Source organism: Balaenoptera physalus (assembly GCF_965194825.1).
Source record: "Balaenoptera physalus genome assembly, chromosome: 7".
Taxonomy (NCBI): Eukaryota; Metazoa; Chordata; class Mammalia; order Artiodactyla; family Balaenopteridae; genus Balaenoptera; species Balaenoptera physalus.
The window spans coordinates 28006497-28025174 of NC_138886.1; the positions used below are offsets into that span (position 1 = coordinate 28006497).

At 42.2% G+C, this 18678-nt stretch overlaps 1 protein-coding gene across 6 annotated transcripts in view; it reads left to right on the forward strand.

Annotated features, from left to right (window-relative positions):
• Nucleotides 1–18678, forward strand: part of ABCA1 (ATP binding cassette subfamily A member 1) — a 179917-nt gene that overhangs the window by 42526 nt on the left and 118713 nt on the right. For 5 of the 6 annotated variants that reach the window (XM_082471167.1, XM_082471173.1, XM_082471165.1 and 2 more), the window contains exon 2: nucleotides 18310–18473. In XM_082471167.1, coding sequence (XP_082327293.1) covers nucleotides 18408–18473 — 66 coding nt within the window. In that variant the 5' untranslated portion in view covers nucleotides 18310–18407. Of the gene's footprint in view, nucleotides 1–8159; nucleotides 8213–18309; nucleotides 18474–18678 lie in introns of those variants that run through there. The other variant, XM_082471168.1, reaches the window with a different exon arrangement.

Genomic DNA, 18678 nt, shown 5'->3' on the forward strand with positions numbered 1-18678 from the left:
TTGTGAGGATGCTCGCTGAGTTCTGGTATATTCATCTGCTCTAGTCTTTATCAGAATCTGCAGCCTGTGTTATATTTCCCTTGTTGCTATGAGTGGGCCAGCCAAGTTCTCTTCAGCTTGTTGGGACATTGGTTGTGTAGGGATTGCAACACCGTGGAAAGGACAGACAATAAAATTTGCTCAACTCTAATTCTTTACTTGGTTTAAAATGAAAAATTTACTCTCGTTTTAGTCAAGTATTTGTGAGTAGGTCTATGATGATCTCGAAATCTTTTCCTGTGTGATGCATAGAAAATGGATAGACAGAGGATTTGGCTGTAAAAGGATAAGGAACAAAAGAAAAAGGGAAGGGATTTCCCTGTGGCCCACTGGCTAAAACTCCGAGCTCCCAATGCATGCGGCCCGGGTTTGATCCCCTGTCAGGGAACTAGATCCCATATGCCACAATTAAAGATCCCTCATGCTGCAACTAAGACCCGGCACAGCCAAATAAATAAATAAATAAACAAATAAAAGGAGAGAAAAAGGGAAGAGAACTATTAGTTAGCTGTCAGTCTTAATTTTGGTGAATTTTTAAAATTGGTTATTGTACAATATGACTTCTGCTTGTTTTATCCCTAATTATGTCTTGGACCTTCTGAAATAAACCGTTTTTCTGTTACTGCCATTACTGTCTAGGAATCAAATTTAGCCTTTTCTTAAGGCATCTTTCTCTGAAAGTACATACAGTTTCAAAGTCAGCTTAATAAAAGTGAAATAGGATGGGAAACTCTTTTTCTTATTAAATTGGTGTAGCACCTTAGAAATAAACTCTTAGGAAAGATTTCTTCTTGATTACATTATTGTTGATTTACCTTATGCTGGGTGTTGTTTCAAGCGTTTCACACGTAATAATTTAGTTCATTCTCATGAGAACCACATGAGGTGGGTTCTGTTATTATCTTCATTTTACAGATGGGGAAACTGAGGTACAGACAGGGTAAGTAGCCTGATCATGGAGTTTGTAAGTAAGTAGTGGAGCTGAGGCTGCATCCCAGGCAGTCTGGTTTCCATGAATTTACTAATAGCAGGGTAAGGACTTCATTAAAATATCAAAGTTTTGACAAATGAAATACTAGCAAAAGGCAAAAAATGAGTCTCACTTTTCGTTTGGATATTTCCGACTGCAAATAGTTCCCTGAGTAGGTAACCAGCATAGGTGTTGTTAAAGAGGCACATTTTGGAAATATCTGAAGCCAGAGGAAGAGAATCTCATATGTAAAATTGCTTTCAGGTAGAGCCTTTGGTTGTTCTGCATTCTGTTGAGTCGATAAGCTGTATTAAAGCAAAGATCATTTACTCTGAGGAGCATCAGACTTGGTTCCTAAAACAAAAGAAAATTTGAAATCCTGTCTTTTTCCATTTTGAAAATCTACTCTAAGACCTGATTTAAATGCCATCCTTCTCATAAGCTCTCCTGAATTCACACCTTCCTGCCAACACAGAGTTAAAATGAATTATCCCCTTCTTTTTTGCTCCCATAGGATTGGATCACAGCACTATTCATGTCATGGGTTTAATTGCATTTTTGTTGTTGTTTTCGTTGTTGTTGTTATAGTTAACATTTATTTGTCTTCTTCTTGAGTGTATGCTTCTCCAGGAGGGCTTTGATTCATTTTCCTAGTCCTTAATTCACCCTCCTTGATATGGAATGGGATTCAATAAATGCTGACTTAAACAAGTCAAAGAGAATGGGGAACTAATGTTGGTTTTCTATATTCTAAAGATGAATTAAAATGATGGGATAATCACAGAAAAGCTAGGAATTCATTCTTTCCTTAGTGGAGTAAAGTGGAATGAGCCTGATGAAATATGGGACAGCAAAACTGTGGATTATTTTGCTTCAAGAGTAAGTAGTAAAACAGTTTCTTGTGAGTTTTTGAAAAAGCATGAACAGAAATGGGAAGTAAATATAATTTGTGATGAAAAATGTGTCATTAATGAACTATTTAAATGGACAGTATGTTCGAAACTACAGAAAACAGTATTGCAAATGCCTAAGGTTGTCTCTCAAAAGGTGAGCCCTATTGATAAAGAAATGAAGAAAGGACGATCAAATGAGTATGAAGGTTCTATGATCCTTCAACTATCCTACCAACAGCTGGTTAATATTCCTTTTGAAGAGTTAAAACCTGGACAACTTGAAAAGGCTGAAATACTTTATGTTTCAAAATGTGGGACATTTTATGTTAAGTTATCTAAAAATAAAAAGATTTTATCAGATTTAACAATATTAATTACTAAAGAAGTAAAAAAAAACCTCTTTTTTATCAATGGAAAATATTGAAAAAGGCTTAGAATGCTTGGTAAAATCTAAAAAAACTTTGAAGTGGTATTGATCAAAAGTAGAAAAAAAGTGTGTTGATGAGAAAGTGCTTGTTTTTTTAGTAGACCATAGTAGGTATGAAATAGTGCCTTTATGTAATACCAAGGTGCTTACTAAGGAAATCAGAAATATTCCAAGACAAGCTGTGCCTTGTAAATGGATTTGGTTTGAAAATTTTAGGAACATGCCATTTGAGTCCATTGTGTGTTTAGTTGCTCATTTGGAAATAAAGATTCTTTTTCTGAAAAAACAAAAAACAAAAACCATTTTATAAAATGTTTTAAATTCATGTATTCTAGACATAGAACTATATGAGGAAAAACTCTAGTTAAGTTTAGGTTTATGACACACTGAGAAATATTAGTATGTACCTAGGCCAGTTTACTTGTAGAACAAACAATTCTGACTCCATTCAGCTTCATTTCTCTTCTTGAGGCAGCTGTGATTTGAGAAAGTGCTGTAGTCTGTGACATTTCACATTAAACTACTTCTATTTGCACATTAATTTATTTTTTAAAAATAAGAATGAGATAATTCACTAAGTAGTTTAGAATTTAATTACTTAAAAATAGAATTTAATTTTCAAAAAAACCCAAAATAACCTTTTATGTATAGGATCTTTTCCTTTATTCATTTTGTGTGTGTGTGTGTGTGTGTGTGTATTTGTTTAGAACTTCAACATTTTCTATGCCAAATCCAACTTCCAAGAAGCATTTGGAAGTCAAAACATTTTATTTGGCTAGTCTTGAAGTCAAGATGTTTTATGATAACTGATGTTTAGTCCAGGACACTTCCTAGGAAGAATTTTGTATATAAAAAACTAATCAGTGGCTATCAATTATTGGGAGAGGATTTTTGACTACATAGAGAATATGATGAAAGCTATGGATTCTCTCTAAAGAAAAAATATACACAGGCATGTACACTCCAAATTTTACATATAATTACATACAATTTGACGTAATTATATTCTACATGTAATTTGAGAAACACACTAAGGAGTCATGTGACCCTGGGCAAGTCATTTTACTTTTCTGAGATATAGTTTCTTGGTTGATGAGATGAAAGAGGCTGAGTACGTGACTTTTAAAGAGCCATTCAAGCTTTTACGTCCTTTAACTCTGTGTCAGTATTCAGGAAAAAGGATGATTCTTTGATTGGAGCTGCCCAGAGAAATGTCCTGAGGGACAAACTCAGCATTAGTGTAACAGATCGTGTGGGTTTTGAGAGGTGGAGTGGAAATACCCAGGGAATGCATAAAGAGCGTTTTTGTTTGTTTTGTTTTGTTTCTGTTTTTTTTTATGAGTGTTTTGATGAGAGTGATGATGGAAGAAAAGAAGATGGTGGGAAGAGAGGAAGGTAGAAGCCTGAGGGTGTTGGAATTGCCTATTTAATCTGCATTAGGTGGATGAAGACTTGAATCATAGAACCAAAAGGGGAGTTTCATCCGAAATGCAAGGGAAGGAGGGGTTGGTTGATCTCAATAAATTTCAATGGAACAAACATGATGTAGTGAGACATAGTGAGACATTTGTCTCATTTCCGACTCAGCATCTGGAGAATCTCTCTGAAAGAGAATATTCATTTGGACTCTCCATTCTGGACATCTCCATTTTGAGTATAGGTTTTGCTTCTTATACTGCAGTCTTGTTAAGCCAATACATGATAGGGGAAAAAAAAGCTGACTTTTAAGACTCATTCATCCTCCAAGAAAGGATGAAAATTGGACTAACCTTATGAAAATATTTCTAAATATCTCAGAAGACTTTCACTGGGGGTAGATGGGCAAGACACAAAGTTTTCTAAAGCATTGCTCTGAATTAGTTGTTTCAGAGATCATAGTAGATTAGGACTAGAAGGAAGAAGAAGGGGAAAAAAAAGGAGCAAGAGTTTTCAGGGTTGGGGCAGGCATGGGAGGAGGGAAGGAACTGCTAAGAAGTTGTTTGGGTTTCATATCCCTATTTACACTTGCTTTGCAAAATTTCTGTGGGATGCCAGGTTGGGAATAGTTTTTGCCAAGAGTCAAGCCAAGCTTGTTTTCTTGAAGAAGCAAGTCCCCAAGGGGATGACAGCTTGAATTCAATTGGATCTGGTATTTAGATGATCCAAGTTTGACATAAAAGGCAGCATTGATGGAAGCAGCAGCTTTCCTTGGAAAGGCAGAGAGAATGTAAAGGCCCGGACTGATGGCTTTATTTTTTTAAAAAAAAATCTATCTATCTATCTATCTATCTATCTCTATCTCTCTATCTCTCTATCTATCTGTCTCTATTTATTTATTTTGGCTGCGCCAGGTCTTAGTTGTGGCATGTGGGATCTTTTAGTTGCAGCATGCGGACTCAGTTGCAGCATGCACGCAGGATCTGCAGAGTCTTACCAACTGGACCACCAAGGAAGTCCCACAGACTGATGGCTTTAGATTGATCTGTAGACTCTTCTCCATTCCCAGATGCAGGGTCTTGGGATGGAAGTGGCCGTTTACCTTAGCTGGGGTGAGGTGTGATTTCTGGTACTGGAAGAAGGAAGGAAGAGGACGACATAATTTTTTAAAAATGTGTGTGCGTGTGTGTGTGTGTGTGTATCCGTCTATGGCTAATGTACAAAAAATACCATTAAACTGAAATTCATTTCTTCAGCAAATATTTTTCAAACACCATGTAAATACTAGGTGCTGAACAGATGTCAAAAGACTTTAAGGATCTGCCACCATGACAATCTTTAGCTTGGCATTCAAGGCTCTTTGACCTAAGACTCTGACCATTTTGACAGCTTTGTCCTGGACTTTAAGAGGCATCCACCGCTCTGGATTTTCTCACCAGTGATGCGCATGTAGTCTGACTCAGTAACTATCTGTTAACTGACTCTCCTTCTATGGGTTTTCCTCTTTTCTCTGATTTCTACTTTAAGAACCCCTTCCTGCTATTTTTTGGCTCCTCATCGTTCTGGAATCTCACAGCCATGCTTCGTGGTCGGCTTTTGTTTGCACTGTACCCTCTACTCTGATTCCTCACTGACGGAAATTTTGCCCCTTGACCGTGGGTAGATGAGCTTGGCGTGGGCTAAGCCTTGCCCTGCGTTACCATATTTTCTCCTCACTGGATCCTGCGGTAGGCAGCGTGTAAGCCCCTCAGATTATTTCAGTGGACTCACACTTTTGTAATCATCAATACGTATATTTTTTAAAGTTAACTTTATGTTGGTTCTCTAAATTGAAAACTGATATCAGTTGTCTCAAATAAAAGGTAATTTTTAAAATAATTAGAATGAAAGCAAATTATTTCTTAAACAGTCTGTCTATAAAATAAACTTGCTTTCTGAAGACACTGACTCTGAGACTTGCTCTCACTTTGTTAAAAAAGGGAAATTAAGCACGTGTTAAAGAGACATTGAAGAGAAGACCAAACAGAAACTTTCTCCTTAATGTAATACAGTTTTTACAAAGGCTAAAGAAGTGTTGAAAAGAATATTTTCTCATTGTGTGATTGAGTGTTTAATACTGTGCCTGTCCATCCCCTAAAATCCTCTACGTGGAATTTAAGTACTGCTTAAATTCATCTTGTGTAGCTTTCCTGCATTTTGGGAAATATTGAGGTTGCCCCATTTTTCAGATGGTGCACCTGATACAGAGACTAGTTAAATAATTTGTTCCTGGTTCACATGCTTCGATAATGGCAGAGCCGGGGGTTCAAACTTGTGTCTGAAACCCAAGCTCCAGGCAGTTTTCTTAGACTCAGAAGATCTTCTACTCCAGTCTGTTTATCATAAAAGCTTGTTTTCTGTTCTGTGGCTCAGAGTGGTAGAATGCCTTACCTAAATTGACTCCTCAGCAGTCAGTAACTGGAACTTAAAATCTTAGCTTCTTGCCTCTTTAACCCAAGCTTCTCGCTACTGTACCAGAATTTAGGGTAGTATTTACAGTGTCCTTTTAGGAGAGAAAAAAGAAATTGGGTCTATAAGTCTGTCCTTTCAGCTTACAATGGACACTGAATCTTTGAATATTGAACTGACCTCATTTATTCTGTCTGTTGGTCCAATTTGAATCTTAATAGGTTTTTCAACTGGATTTTTTTTTCTCACTCTCTTAAATAAACATTGCTCTTTGGTTGTAATTTCCTTCTGATTTCCTTTCAAATCAGAAGGAAACCTCCACAGAAGTCCTAAAGGTTGAGTCTTTCCTGGGGACCGTTTCCTTTATGCAAAAGTACAAAAACCCTATGCTAATTTTGGCCATTTAGGACTAATTGTGATTAAAGGCAGTTTATCAGGTCTTTTTTCTTTTTTTTTAACTTTAATGATTGTGTTAATTATAGTAAGGACCTTGAGCTCAAGATAAAGAAAGCCTTTGGTCAAGTAGTGTTTATTCAGTTGTCAGTCCTGTTGCAGGATTTGCAAATTTAGTGGAATTAGTGCCATTTTCCAGTTTCCAACTCCAGTCCCATTTCACATGATCACAGTATGGCTTTCTCCTTGGCTGTCTGACACTAGGTCCCAATGGCCTCCACTGAGGGGAGTGGATGTGCCCCTGGAGGGTGCAGAGACCAGCAAGGCACTCTGTCCTCAGGTGGAGCTCCACTGGGGACTCTGTGCTCACCTGATGTAGACACTTAGCACACGGTCGCTTGGGAGATGAGAGTGTGTGCATTTTTAAATGCCAGTGTCAACCGCAGTTGAAAAAAGAGGCTAGCAGGAGTTCCACTCAATAGTTTAGTTTCATCTTTCCTTAAGCACTTTTTTATCTGGCACGTAAAATATTTGATTTGTGAAGATCTTAATGACAGTAGCACTTTCTAGAAGGAATACTCAAAATTATGATAATATTGGAATAATAGAGATCATTTTCCTCTGGGAGCATCCTCCCAGACCTCAAATAATGGAGTTCATGTTGCCATTATTTGTTTTTAAAAGTCTAACATCCTTCATTTTTTGTTTCTCAGAATCACAGGTAGGTGAATTTAAACTAGTGATCTTATTCCTCTTTAGTTCAACGAGGCAGCCAGCAAAGTGGTTTGTTTTGGTTGTTATAGAGAAGGAGTTCATTTATGAAGCTGGAAGGGCAGGGCTTAGACCCTGTACCTCTGTGCCTGCCATGGAGTCCTGACTACATCCTCACCTACCTGGTCAGCTGGTCCTCACTGGGCTGCAGGGACAGAGGCATCTCGGACACATGACATGTGCCTGCACTGTCTCAAGAGCTGGCTGGTGAAAGAGGAGTTTCTGGAGAAGGTTGCTAGGTTTGGTCACATACTCTATGAACTAGAACTGGAAAAGAGCCTGGAGATAAGTAAGATAACTTGTTTTGGCAAGAGTAAAAGGAATAAAGTGTTGAGGTGGAAAAATTATATCCAGGTGTTGATATGCTTCATTGAGTGAGTTCTTGACTTGAGCCTATGGGTTTAGAGTTCAAGGCTCCTGAACAATGCTGACAGTCCTGTATTAGTGGCTGAGCCCCTAGGGGAGGTATTCTTGTTAGCTGGCATGTTTACTTGTTTGCTGCCATGTTTACAGGGGTTCTAGAGCATCGGTCTGGCAAATTACAGGTTCTCCTTTGCTCACATAAGTCCATGAAAATGAATGTCCTTCCCAACAAATTAGCGTGGCTTTGGGGAAAACCAAATTAAATGTACTCCTATTTAACCTGTGTTTCTTTGAACACAGCTGGAAATTTTGTCATGGTTTTGGGCTACCTGAACCTGTACTTTCAATGACATTTCTGACATGTTACCGTGGTGAACCTGCTTTAACTAATTTTTCTCATCCCTGAGGTCTGACTTCAGAGGCTTTCAAATTCCATAAATGTTTCCGAGCACCAAGTGGTTCTGGGCTCTGGGCTCAGTGTGGCAGAGGATGGTAAGATGTTGAGACACCATAGCTTGCTGCACATGGCTTGCAGTTTAGCAGGGACCACCTGAGAAGTTGGTACACTGGAGGAGATGGTAGGGAGAGCTGAAGAGATGGAGGAATTAGAAGGCCCAGATTGCAAATAGGTAATTGACCTGGAGGCTGGAGGAAGTGGGCTGGGGAAGAAAACTGTGCTGGGTGCTAAAGATGTGGAGGACGGTGGCCTGCATGGAACAGAGGAGCTGACTGCCCCCAGAGTGGGAGAATAGTATAACTGGGTGGTGGGGTCCCCAAACAGGGGTTTATGGTACAACAACGGCAGAAGTGGCATGAGGATACCAGCGTAACCCTTTCACATCTCCCACTGAGCTGGGCACTGCAGAGAGTTCCAGTGTGTTCTGGAAAAGCCCTTGGGGGAAATCGTGCCGTCTGTGGACAAAGAAGGGAGAAGAGAGATTCCTTTAATAAACTGCCCATTTTGTGCCCCATCCTTGACGAATGCTTTACCCTGTGAAGTCAGCAGCACTAATCATTGTAATAGCTGCCGTTTGCTGGATACTTCCTTTGTTCCAGGAACTGGCTAAATATTTTATATACATTATTTGTTCTATTTAATGGAGAGGATACAGGGACTCAGAACCCCTAGGGTCCCAGAGCAGGTGAGTAGCAGAGTCAGGATTCAAAACCTGCTTTCTCTGACTCCAAAACCTCCCTTCTGTCTACTGGGCCAGTTAATTCAAGAAAATAAGAGTTAAGGACGTCTGGGGAAGTTTGCTGCACAGCGGCATTGGCCTGCAGGAAGTAGAAGGCAGTGAAGGGATTTGGGTTTGTCTGTCCCCAAGTCCTTTGAGCACTGTTATGGGAGATTGGGATTGAGATATATATACCAATATGTATAAAATAGATATAACTAATAAGAACCTGCTGTATAAAAAAATCAATAAAATAAAATTCAAAAATTCAAAAAAAATAAACTTTTAGCCTGGGAGAAGGTTGAACATCTGAAGATGTTGACCCTTCCAAGATGTAAACCAAACAAAGTGGTTGTTTTGTTGATACAGTCACCGAGCCTTTTATCATAAAATTCTCTTGGAAAACCCTCCTCCAACAACAGGGAATATTATCCAGTCAAGTTTTTCCGCAAATAAAGGATTGCTCATGGAGGTGGGCTTGCTTGTGTTTCTGTATCACTCAGGGTGTTTGTGACTTTGATAGTTCCTTCCCTGCAGGGCCCTCTTGCTTTGGCATTATGATTATGGTTGAGAAAATTTTTTTTTCTATGACATGTAATGTTGACAGGTATTTCATTTCTAGGAGAAAGGTTCATTTTTCCTATATGCTACACATCCCCAACCAGGGAAAAAGCAAATAGTTGTATTGTTTGCTGAAGTCTTCCTTTGAAGCTTGCTCTGTGTTTGTTTAGTGGAAATCAGCAGGGGAAGAAGGGTTATCTCTAACATTTTGTCAGAATTCCTCCATAATTCTACAACAATGAAACAAGAACTTGGGGACAGGACAGATATGCTTTCAGAAACCGTGGATCTTGTCAGTTTTAGAAGTCCTGAGATTGTTTAGCTGGTAACAACTGGACTGTTGAGAGTGATAAATAGGATCTTTGGTTGTCCAAATATCAGTGACATGATAGAAATAGATTTACACTTTTTGAATCTCCTTTAAAATAGAATTGTTGACAGCATGAGGAATTATGCTTCTCAAAGGCTTGTTACAAATTTGTACAGTATTCATGTATCTCTTCTAGCTTTACGTTTTTATGTATTCATGTCATAACTCTCATTTTGAAAATTAACTATTAGCAAATACTTTTGTCCAGGAAATTGAATATATATTTCAGGGTGAAACAAGAATGTGCAGTTATCTATAAACTTATCGTTACTAATAATCAAGTAAGTATGATACATTTGGTACTTTAAAAAATATCCCCTTGAGTTACAGATTGTTAAAATTGATAAAATTCATTGGATCTGTATTTTTTAAACAGGTATTGTGATAGCAGAGCCTCTTCTAGAATGACAGGAATTTCGAGAATGATAGAATGGCTTCCTTTTATCCTTGACTTTTATCTTGGAGGATTTCTTACATCTTCTTTTCTCCTTAGATTTGAGTATTAAAATATTATGGTTTAAGTAGGAACACAGTTTCAGGGGTCACTGAGTACCAGCCCACGGCCTTTCTGCAGGCCTCTAAGGGTATAGTGGCAACTAAGGACAGTTTCACTGAGTTTGTGGGTCTGCAATATGATTGGGGAATGCGAGGGGGTAGAATTTCAGGATTAGCATGAACGACCTTACAGGTAGAGAGCTCAGTGGCAACTGGAGACCGGAAAAGAAACTGAGGCAGTCAAATTAACTTCAGCCTTAATAAAACTGATGGCTCAGCCTGGGAGAGATCACGGGGCGACTCCACGGGGCGACTCCCCTCCTTCCACCACGGCAGCCGTGTCCTGTCTTCAGTCATGGGTGCAATGAGCCTGTCCCAGCCTGGTTTTCTGACTGTCAGTAACTTCACTAGCCTTTTCCCTGAATGTGGCTACTGATCCAGAGACATATACGCAGAGAGGCAATTAAAGAACAGACCTTTTCCAAGCAAGCATGCTCTGGTGGGCTTACAGCTTTCATATCTTCATTCTTCAGGACCCTCTACATCTCTCTGGAGACGAGATGCAGCAACACCTGTGATCCTTGCATTTGCATCAGCATCTCATGAAGAGGCCATTCGTTGAGCTTTACTCCCAACACGTTTACTGCAATTCATATGTGATATAGTTAAATCCTGCCGTAAATCCACCTCCTGCTTTTGTTAACGGCTAGTTATTTATTGAGATAAGACATCTAGAAACAGTTTTGTCAGGAGAGATGCTGATTGCTGTTGTCACAGGTTTCAACTTCTATGTCACTTCTGGTGACTGTGGGGAAATTTGTCTAACAAAGAAGAACACACACACAAATTTATCTATTTATCTATCTATTTATTTATTTGTTTAAAATTTAGAGGAATAGCTGCCATAAAACCACTGGTTTTGGAAGACGAAAATTAGTTGCTGACTGCATATTTGCAGTGTATGAACTATTTGGGTAGAACTGATAGGAAAAATGTGTTCAGAAGAACAAGCAGAACTGTAGGAGGGATATAGTAGTGAGAAAGTGGGAACAGTTGTTGACAAGTTATTTCTTGAGAAACCTGGGGGCCAGCTCTAACTCTAGGGGGTGAGTCTGGGCAGGCCACTTGCTTTTTGGGGCCTTGGCTTCTCTGTAAGATTGGGGTGTGGTGGGAGCGGGTCTCCAAAGCCACAGTAAACTCTTTCTATCAGCTGGGGGATGGCCTTGCGCTAGGTTGTCCTCTTCTGCCTCGAGGAGCCGACTTCTCTGCTCCAGTGAGAAACGGCGGCTGTGTTGTCCCCACTGGAGACCGTCCTCTCCTGGAGCGAGCAGGCTAGAGGGTTGGCTCCCACCCTTTGACAGAAGCTCAGTCTCACGCGCTCACAGTGTTCTTGCAGGAAGGAAAAAGACCAACCAACCCTTGGTTACTGCACAAACTAAGAGTTTCGGGTAGCAGTGTAAACACGTGCCGTTTTTTTCCTTACTACGTTTCTGTAGACAGATTTAATGCTCTAGGAGGGTAGAAGGCAGTCACGGGATGTAGTTCCTCTTTTCCTTTTGACTTCACTAAGTGGGAAAAAACCCTCCCACCTTGTCTTTCTAGCATGTCTGCCTCTTCCTCTCTCGTCCTTTCTTCTTTATATTTCTCATCGCTCTTTGAAACTTACATGTGAAGCTCAAAAGGGCCAAATGTTTTGGTGAGGAAGGGGGTTGGGGGAGCAGTGCAGTAGGTGCTAATTGGGGTCGTCATTTCCCCCATGGCACCAGGCTTCCTGTGAACCTACATTTTTTCTTTTGCCAGCATCACTGAGTCTGTCTGACATTTCAGGTTTCGGTTTAGGGAAAAGTTAAAAGAATTCACGATCCCAGCTGTCACTTGGTGACCCTTTTGCCAGTAGCATATGGCACACTCTCATTTCACTGTCCTAAAGAAAGGGGTTACCCACCCCTCGTTACTTTCTGCCTGCTTACTCTGCTTTATTTTTCTTCATTACTCCTATCACCCACTGCCTTAACAACACACTGTTATTTGTCTGTTTTATACCTCCTTGCTAGAATAGAAGGTCCATGAGAGCAGGAACTTTGCCACTTTTGTTCACTGCTGAATCTCCAACGTCTGGAACAGCACCTGCACATAATAGGCATTCAGTAAATATTTGCTGTGGCTGATGGCAGCCTGGCAGAGTTAAGGCTGCAGTTGTTTGTGGAATAAACAGGGGGTGAAGATTTTATTCACTATTTACCTTCCTAGGGAATCACACAATAGTCAAGCTTTACACTATGCAGTACTTAGGTCTTCCAAGGCATGACTTGACTTGTGGAGTATGTGAATTATTGTCATAGAACACAGGTTTTTTGGGGGAGGGAGATCAAATTATTGACATATAATTGACATACAGTTAAATTTAGCCTTTTTGCATGTACAGTTAGATGAGTTTTGATAAATGTATATAGTATATGTATAACCACTACCACAGTCATGGTGTAGAATATTTCCATCACTCAATGTTCTTTGCAGTCTGTCCTCTCCCCCACCCCTTGGCAACCACTGATATGATTTCTGTCCCCATTGTTTCACCTTTCCAGAATGTCATACAAATAGACTCATACGGTATGTAGTCTGGCTTTTTTCTCTTAGCATAAGGCTTTTGAGATCCACCCATGCTGTTGCGTGTATTAGTAGTGCAGTCCTTTTTATTATTGCTGAGTAGTACTCCATTTTAATTTAGTCACTAATTGATGTACATTTGGATTGTTTCCAGTTTTGGCTATTCTATATAAGACTTCTATAGATGTTCACGTACAGGTTTCTGTGTGAACATATGCTCTCATTTCTTTTGGGTAAATACCTGGGATGGGATGGCTGGGTTATAAGTCTGTGCGTAACTTTACAAGAAACTGCCAGAGTATTTTACAAAGTGCCTGTTCCGTTTTTCATTTCCACAAGCAATGTATGAGAGCGCCAGTTGCTCCACATACTAACACTTCCCAATTTTAAAAATTGCAATAGTTCTCGTGGGTATGCAGTGGTATCTCATTGTGGTTTTAGTTTGCATTTCTCTGCAACTAATGATCTTTGCTTATTTGAGAAGATCACGGTTCAGCAGGCTGTGGTATTCTCTAGGTATTAATAATTTTAGAATATCAGTGGCACTTGAAGTGAAATTTTTTTTTAAAAAATTGGCCAAAGATTTGAACAGTCGCTTCCGCAAGGTCATACTGTACAAAAAAGGTTAGAGTATGGAACTATGTTAAATTTTGGCAAAGCGTGATCCACCTGGATGACTGATGCAAAGACCTAGAGAGGGAGCGCCTAGGACTTGGCATGAAGGTGGGGAGAAAGCAGATTTCATGGTTCCTCTGGCCTTGGGAGGGCCTTAGCTAAACCTGTTTGTGGGAAGCCTAGCTAGATTCAATTACACTTTCCCAGATGTCCCAGGAGTCACCTGGGAAGCTCAGCAGTCCTTGTGGCCATCACAAGTGTGTGGTGAACATAGAGCCCCCTCCCTGGGGACAATTTGCCTGAATCAGTTAATCAAGCTTGAGAAACCGGTTATCACGGGCCCAGGAATGCCACCACCCTTCCATCCTGAATCCCTATTTCTCATGCCCATCTTGTAGTTAATTAATTGAGCAAATATTCCCTGAGGGCTTACTCTATGCCTGACACTGTTTTGCATGCTGGGGAAAACTGCTATGAAGAAAGAGGTCCCGTGGACTCAGAAGGTGGCAGAAACGATGCAAGCGAAAACAGAGGCTGCCCTGGGTGCACCTAGGAGGGGCTCCTAACCGAGTGTGGTCAGGACAGGATCCTAAAGTTGAAGAAGAGCTGGCGAGGCTGACAGTGTTGGAAGCAGTAGTTTCAGGACCAGGAGCGCACGGGAGTCCCTGTGGTAGGAGAGAGGGCAGTCCATTTGGAGCCATGGGTAGTTTTGCGGGGCCTGGTTTAGGAGGTGGGGAGTGGTGAGAGAGGAGGCTGGAGTCATCGGGGAGACCAGCTAAACCAAGGTGAGGACTGGACTTTATCCTCAGGGCGGTGGGGTGCTGGCAGAGGTTTTAAGTGGGCGAGTGGCATACCTGGAACTTGGGTTTAGTGGAATAACTTTGGTTGCTCTGTGATAAATGGATGGAGGGGGCAAGACCGGAGGCAGGGAACCCAGGGAAGTGGCTGTTTTGGTCACGCAGGAGCCAGAACAGGGTGGCCTATTGACTGGCCGTGATTGTGAAGTAGGACCCTTTCCAGCCAGTAACTGGAAATGTGCATAAGGGCAGAAGCGAGTGTGCTACTAGCTTTGAAACATTGAGAAATCTAGTCCATAGTACGGCCTTCTTTTTGGTTTTGGTTTGTTTGTTTGCTTCCTTGGATGTAGAAATGTCCCTTTGGATTCAGTTACCTGAGCAGAGGAATTCAGGCATTGCCAAACCCTCCTCTTTGGGCAAAATTGCTCCCAGCTGTGGTCACCGTGTTCTGAGGTGGGAGGAGGGGATTATGCGGGAGGCCGAGGTCTGTGTCACGGTGGGTAGGGGAAGTCGGGCAAGAGGCCTGCCTGTTGGTACCCAGCGAAGCCAGAGCAAGGCCTTCCACTGCTGCTCCAGGCTACTTCTCACTGACTTCTCTGCGTGTCTCCTGGAGGGTCTCTGAGGCCAGAATCCATGTCTGGAGACCCAGAAACTCTGCTTTAGGAGAATACTCTCCAAAAAGCCTCCTCCTAGCTGTTCTCTTCTCGTGAACATTCTATAGAGGCGTGTCTTCTTTTCCTCTGAGATTCTCCACTCAGATTTAGGGGATTCTGTGTCCTGGTTTGGGCCTGGGGGTCTCTGACACCAGGCCATTCTGATTTCATCCTTCCTACTTTGCCGGAAACCCACACTGGATTTGCTAGAAATAATGGAGTAGAAAAGATTGTTTAGACAGGATATAACCATTTCTCTATTAGAGGGTACTGATAGACCAGAGAAAGAAAAGTGGGGAGAAGGGAACTAATTTCTTTGACACTTACAGTGTGCCATGTACTTTGTTGGGTACTTACTTATATCGCCTCATTGAATCCATTGAATATCATGCAAGGTAGGTATTGTCACCCTCATTTTATAATGAGGAAATTGATGCTCAGAGAGCATAAAGATTTGGCCAAGGGCACATAGTTGGGAAGCTGGGCCTAATTCCTGTCTAGGCTCTCTTTCTGCTAAGTTAATTTTCCTTTTTAAAAAAATTTTATTTATTTATTTATTTTTGGCTGTGTTGGGTCTTCGTTTCTGTGCGAGGGCTTTCTCTAGTCACGGCAAGCAGGGGCCACTCTTCCACCGTGGTGCGCGGGCCTCTCACTATCGCGGCCTCTCTTGTTGCAGAGCACAGGCTCCAGACGCGCAGGCTCAGTAGTTGTGGCTCACGGCCCTAGTTGCTCCGCGGCATGTGGGATCTTCCCAGACCAGGGCTCGAACCCGTGTCCCCTGCGTTGACAGGCAGATTCTCAACCACTGCGCCACCAGGGAAGCCCCCAGTTTTCCTTTTTTAGTTACAAACTTGTGTTCCAACGTCCTCATTGTTACCTTGGGGATCTGAAAAGATTGTTGTAGCTTCTAAATTAACTAAGTGATTCCTGGAGAGCAGCTTTCGCATGAGAAAAATCTAGCTAATTATTTATTTCTGTGTTTCTGGAATGCAAGCCCTGTCCTAGGCCACTTTCAAAATAATTTGGGATTGCAAGCACGCAGCTCACAATCAAATTCTGGCTCTCAGCGCTTGGAGGCCAGTTGCCATCTTTAAACAACAAATTACGGATGGACACAGTGCTGATTTAACTCTTCTTTTTGGAGTGAGAATTTTTTTCGGGGGGGGCGGCATCTGTGTCCAACTAGAGGTTTGCTGAGCAAACGATAAAGAAAACAAATAGGGGGACTTCTCTGGTGGCGCAGTGGTTAAGACTCCACGCTCCCAATGCAGGGGGCCCAGGTTTAATCCCTGGTCAGGGAACTAGATCCCACAGGCATGCCACAACTAAGAGTTCACATGCCACAACTAGGGAGCCGGTGAGTCGCAACTAAGGAGCCTCCAAGCCGCAATGAAGGAGCCCGCCTGCTGCAACTAAGGAGCCCACGTGCCAAAACTAAGGAGCCCAAGAGCCACAACTAAGGAGCCCAGCTGCTGCAACTAAGACCCAGTGCAACCGAATAAATAAATACATCAATAAATAAAAAGAAAAAAGAAATAGGTCCCAAGACTTGACTATTTCAGAGGAATCCCTGATTTGTTGGCTTGTCAATGAATGAATTAAAATACATAATAGTAGAGTCAGTCCTTCTTCTCAGACACTGCAGACTCCTTCCATTCCCTCTTCTTTTTTAGAAGTTTTTAATCCAGGTCCTTGTGGGGTGGGGACCAAGAGGGTAAAATCCTGCTATAGATCAACCTTTGCATTGAGGTCTGTTTGGACCCACAGATATTTAATCCAGTACTTGGTTTTGTATGCACAAGTGCTCACTACATTCTTAGCTGTTTTTGCTGTTTGTTCCTTGGGCCTAATATCCCACCTCTACTCCACCACAGGCCACAATGATTAAATGAGCCATTTTAGAGGTAAAACTGGTTTCTGATTTCTGCTAAGGGTTCATGACTGTGAAGTGGAATCAGGGCGTAGCTTTTTTTTTTTTTTTTTTTTAATAAATTTATTTATTTATTTTTGGCTGCGTTGGGTCTTCGTTTCTGTGCGAGGGCTTTTTTCCAGTTGCGGCGAGCGGGGCCCACTCCTCATCACTGTGCACGGGCCTCTCACTGTCGCGGCCTCTCGTTGCAGAGCACAGGCTCCAGATGCTCAAGGCTCAGTAGCTGTGGCGCACGGGCCCAGTCGCTCCGTGGCATGTGGGATCCTCCCAGACCAGGGTTCGAACCCGTGTCCCCTACACTGGCAGGCAGATTCTCAACCACTGCGCCACCAGGGAAGCGCTCAGGGCGTAGCTTTGACCTATGTATCCCTCCCTGCTTCCAGTTTTCATTTTTCACCCTTTCCCCAACTTTAATTTTAGTATGACTACCTGGGATTATTCCAGTATTAAATGAATACCATTGTTGAGGGGGCAGCAGGGACACACAGAAGGTTGTATCCCCTGTTTATGAGAACCCCCGCCCCCAGCATGGCAAAACAGTCCTCCAAGGAGGCACCTGTGACACCTGACAAGGAGTAGGCGGGCCTTGTGTGCAGGTGCAGGTGTAGCAAGACCAGAAATGTGCATACGTCCGGACAATGAGAGCTTGTCAGTTTCACAGGTGATGCTCTCCGTCTGCCTTAGCTGCCTTGTTTTTCTCAATGGGATATTGTTTCCTTTCCACACACGCACAGCACTGGGGTTGTCCTCATCACCTGGGAGCCAGGTGTCCTTGGCATTTCCTTGGTGTTTACTCACACCATCTAAGATACCATCACATCTAAGACACGCTGTGACTTTCCAGATTAGGAAACTGCTTTATCGATGGTGCCATTTATCACCAGAAGGACTCAACTTTGGAGCCAGATGAAAACGTAGCTTGCAGCAAATTTCAGGGACTAGCATAAGTCACTCCAGGTTCAAGGCAAAATTTATAAATGCTACTGACATTTTCTGAGAGGGGAGGCATTTTCTTAGCGAAGGGAGGCAGGTCTCTAGGATTCCAATATGCCCTTTGCAATCTCAGGGTTTTGGCCACCTAAGGTTGCTCACGTAGGTCTGCCTTCATAAGTGCATTTTTCATTCCCAAATGATCACACCAGTGGAGCTCAATTGATTGGGATAATAATGACTCACTCCCAGGCTACTGCCAGAAAACCTCCAGAATCCCTGTTTACCAGAGACCCCAAGGCTAGAAGTTGGGGTCTCATGACTTAATGGAGAAGTAGTCATGAGGCAGAGCTGGGTTTGAGGGCTCAGGTGAGAGGGCTGGTGCAACAGCCCTCACTGGCGTATAGCTTTGCAGCAAAAACTGACGGCGCTCTCCCCTCTTGCTTTATCTTTCAGTTAATGACCAGCCACAGCGTCCCCCCTGTGAGCTCCGGCCACTTCCTCCACGGGCTCCCGAGCCACACGCAGGCTGCTGTGGTGTCGGCTGAGGTAACATGGCTTGTTGGCCTCAGCTGAGGTTGCTGCTGTGGAAGAACCTCACTTTCAGAAGAAGACAAACAGTAAGCCTGGGTTTCTCTGGAGGTTCTCCCATGCTTTTCTTCCTGATTTTGAGTTGGGAGGGGAGGAGGGGGGAAAGGGAGTCTCCTTGGTTTTCTCAAAATGATTGAATGAATCTGGCCCCGGTGGACACGGGACTGTGTGTAGGGTCCTGATCGAGCCCCGTCACTTATCACAGGGGGCAGATTGGCAACCAGGCAGAAATGA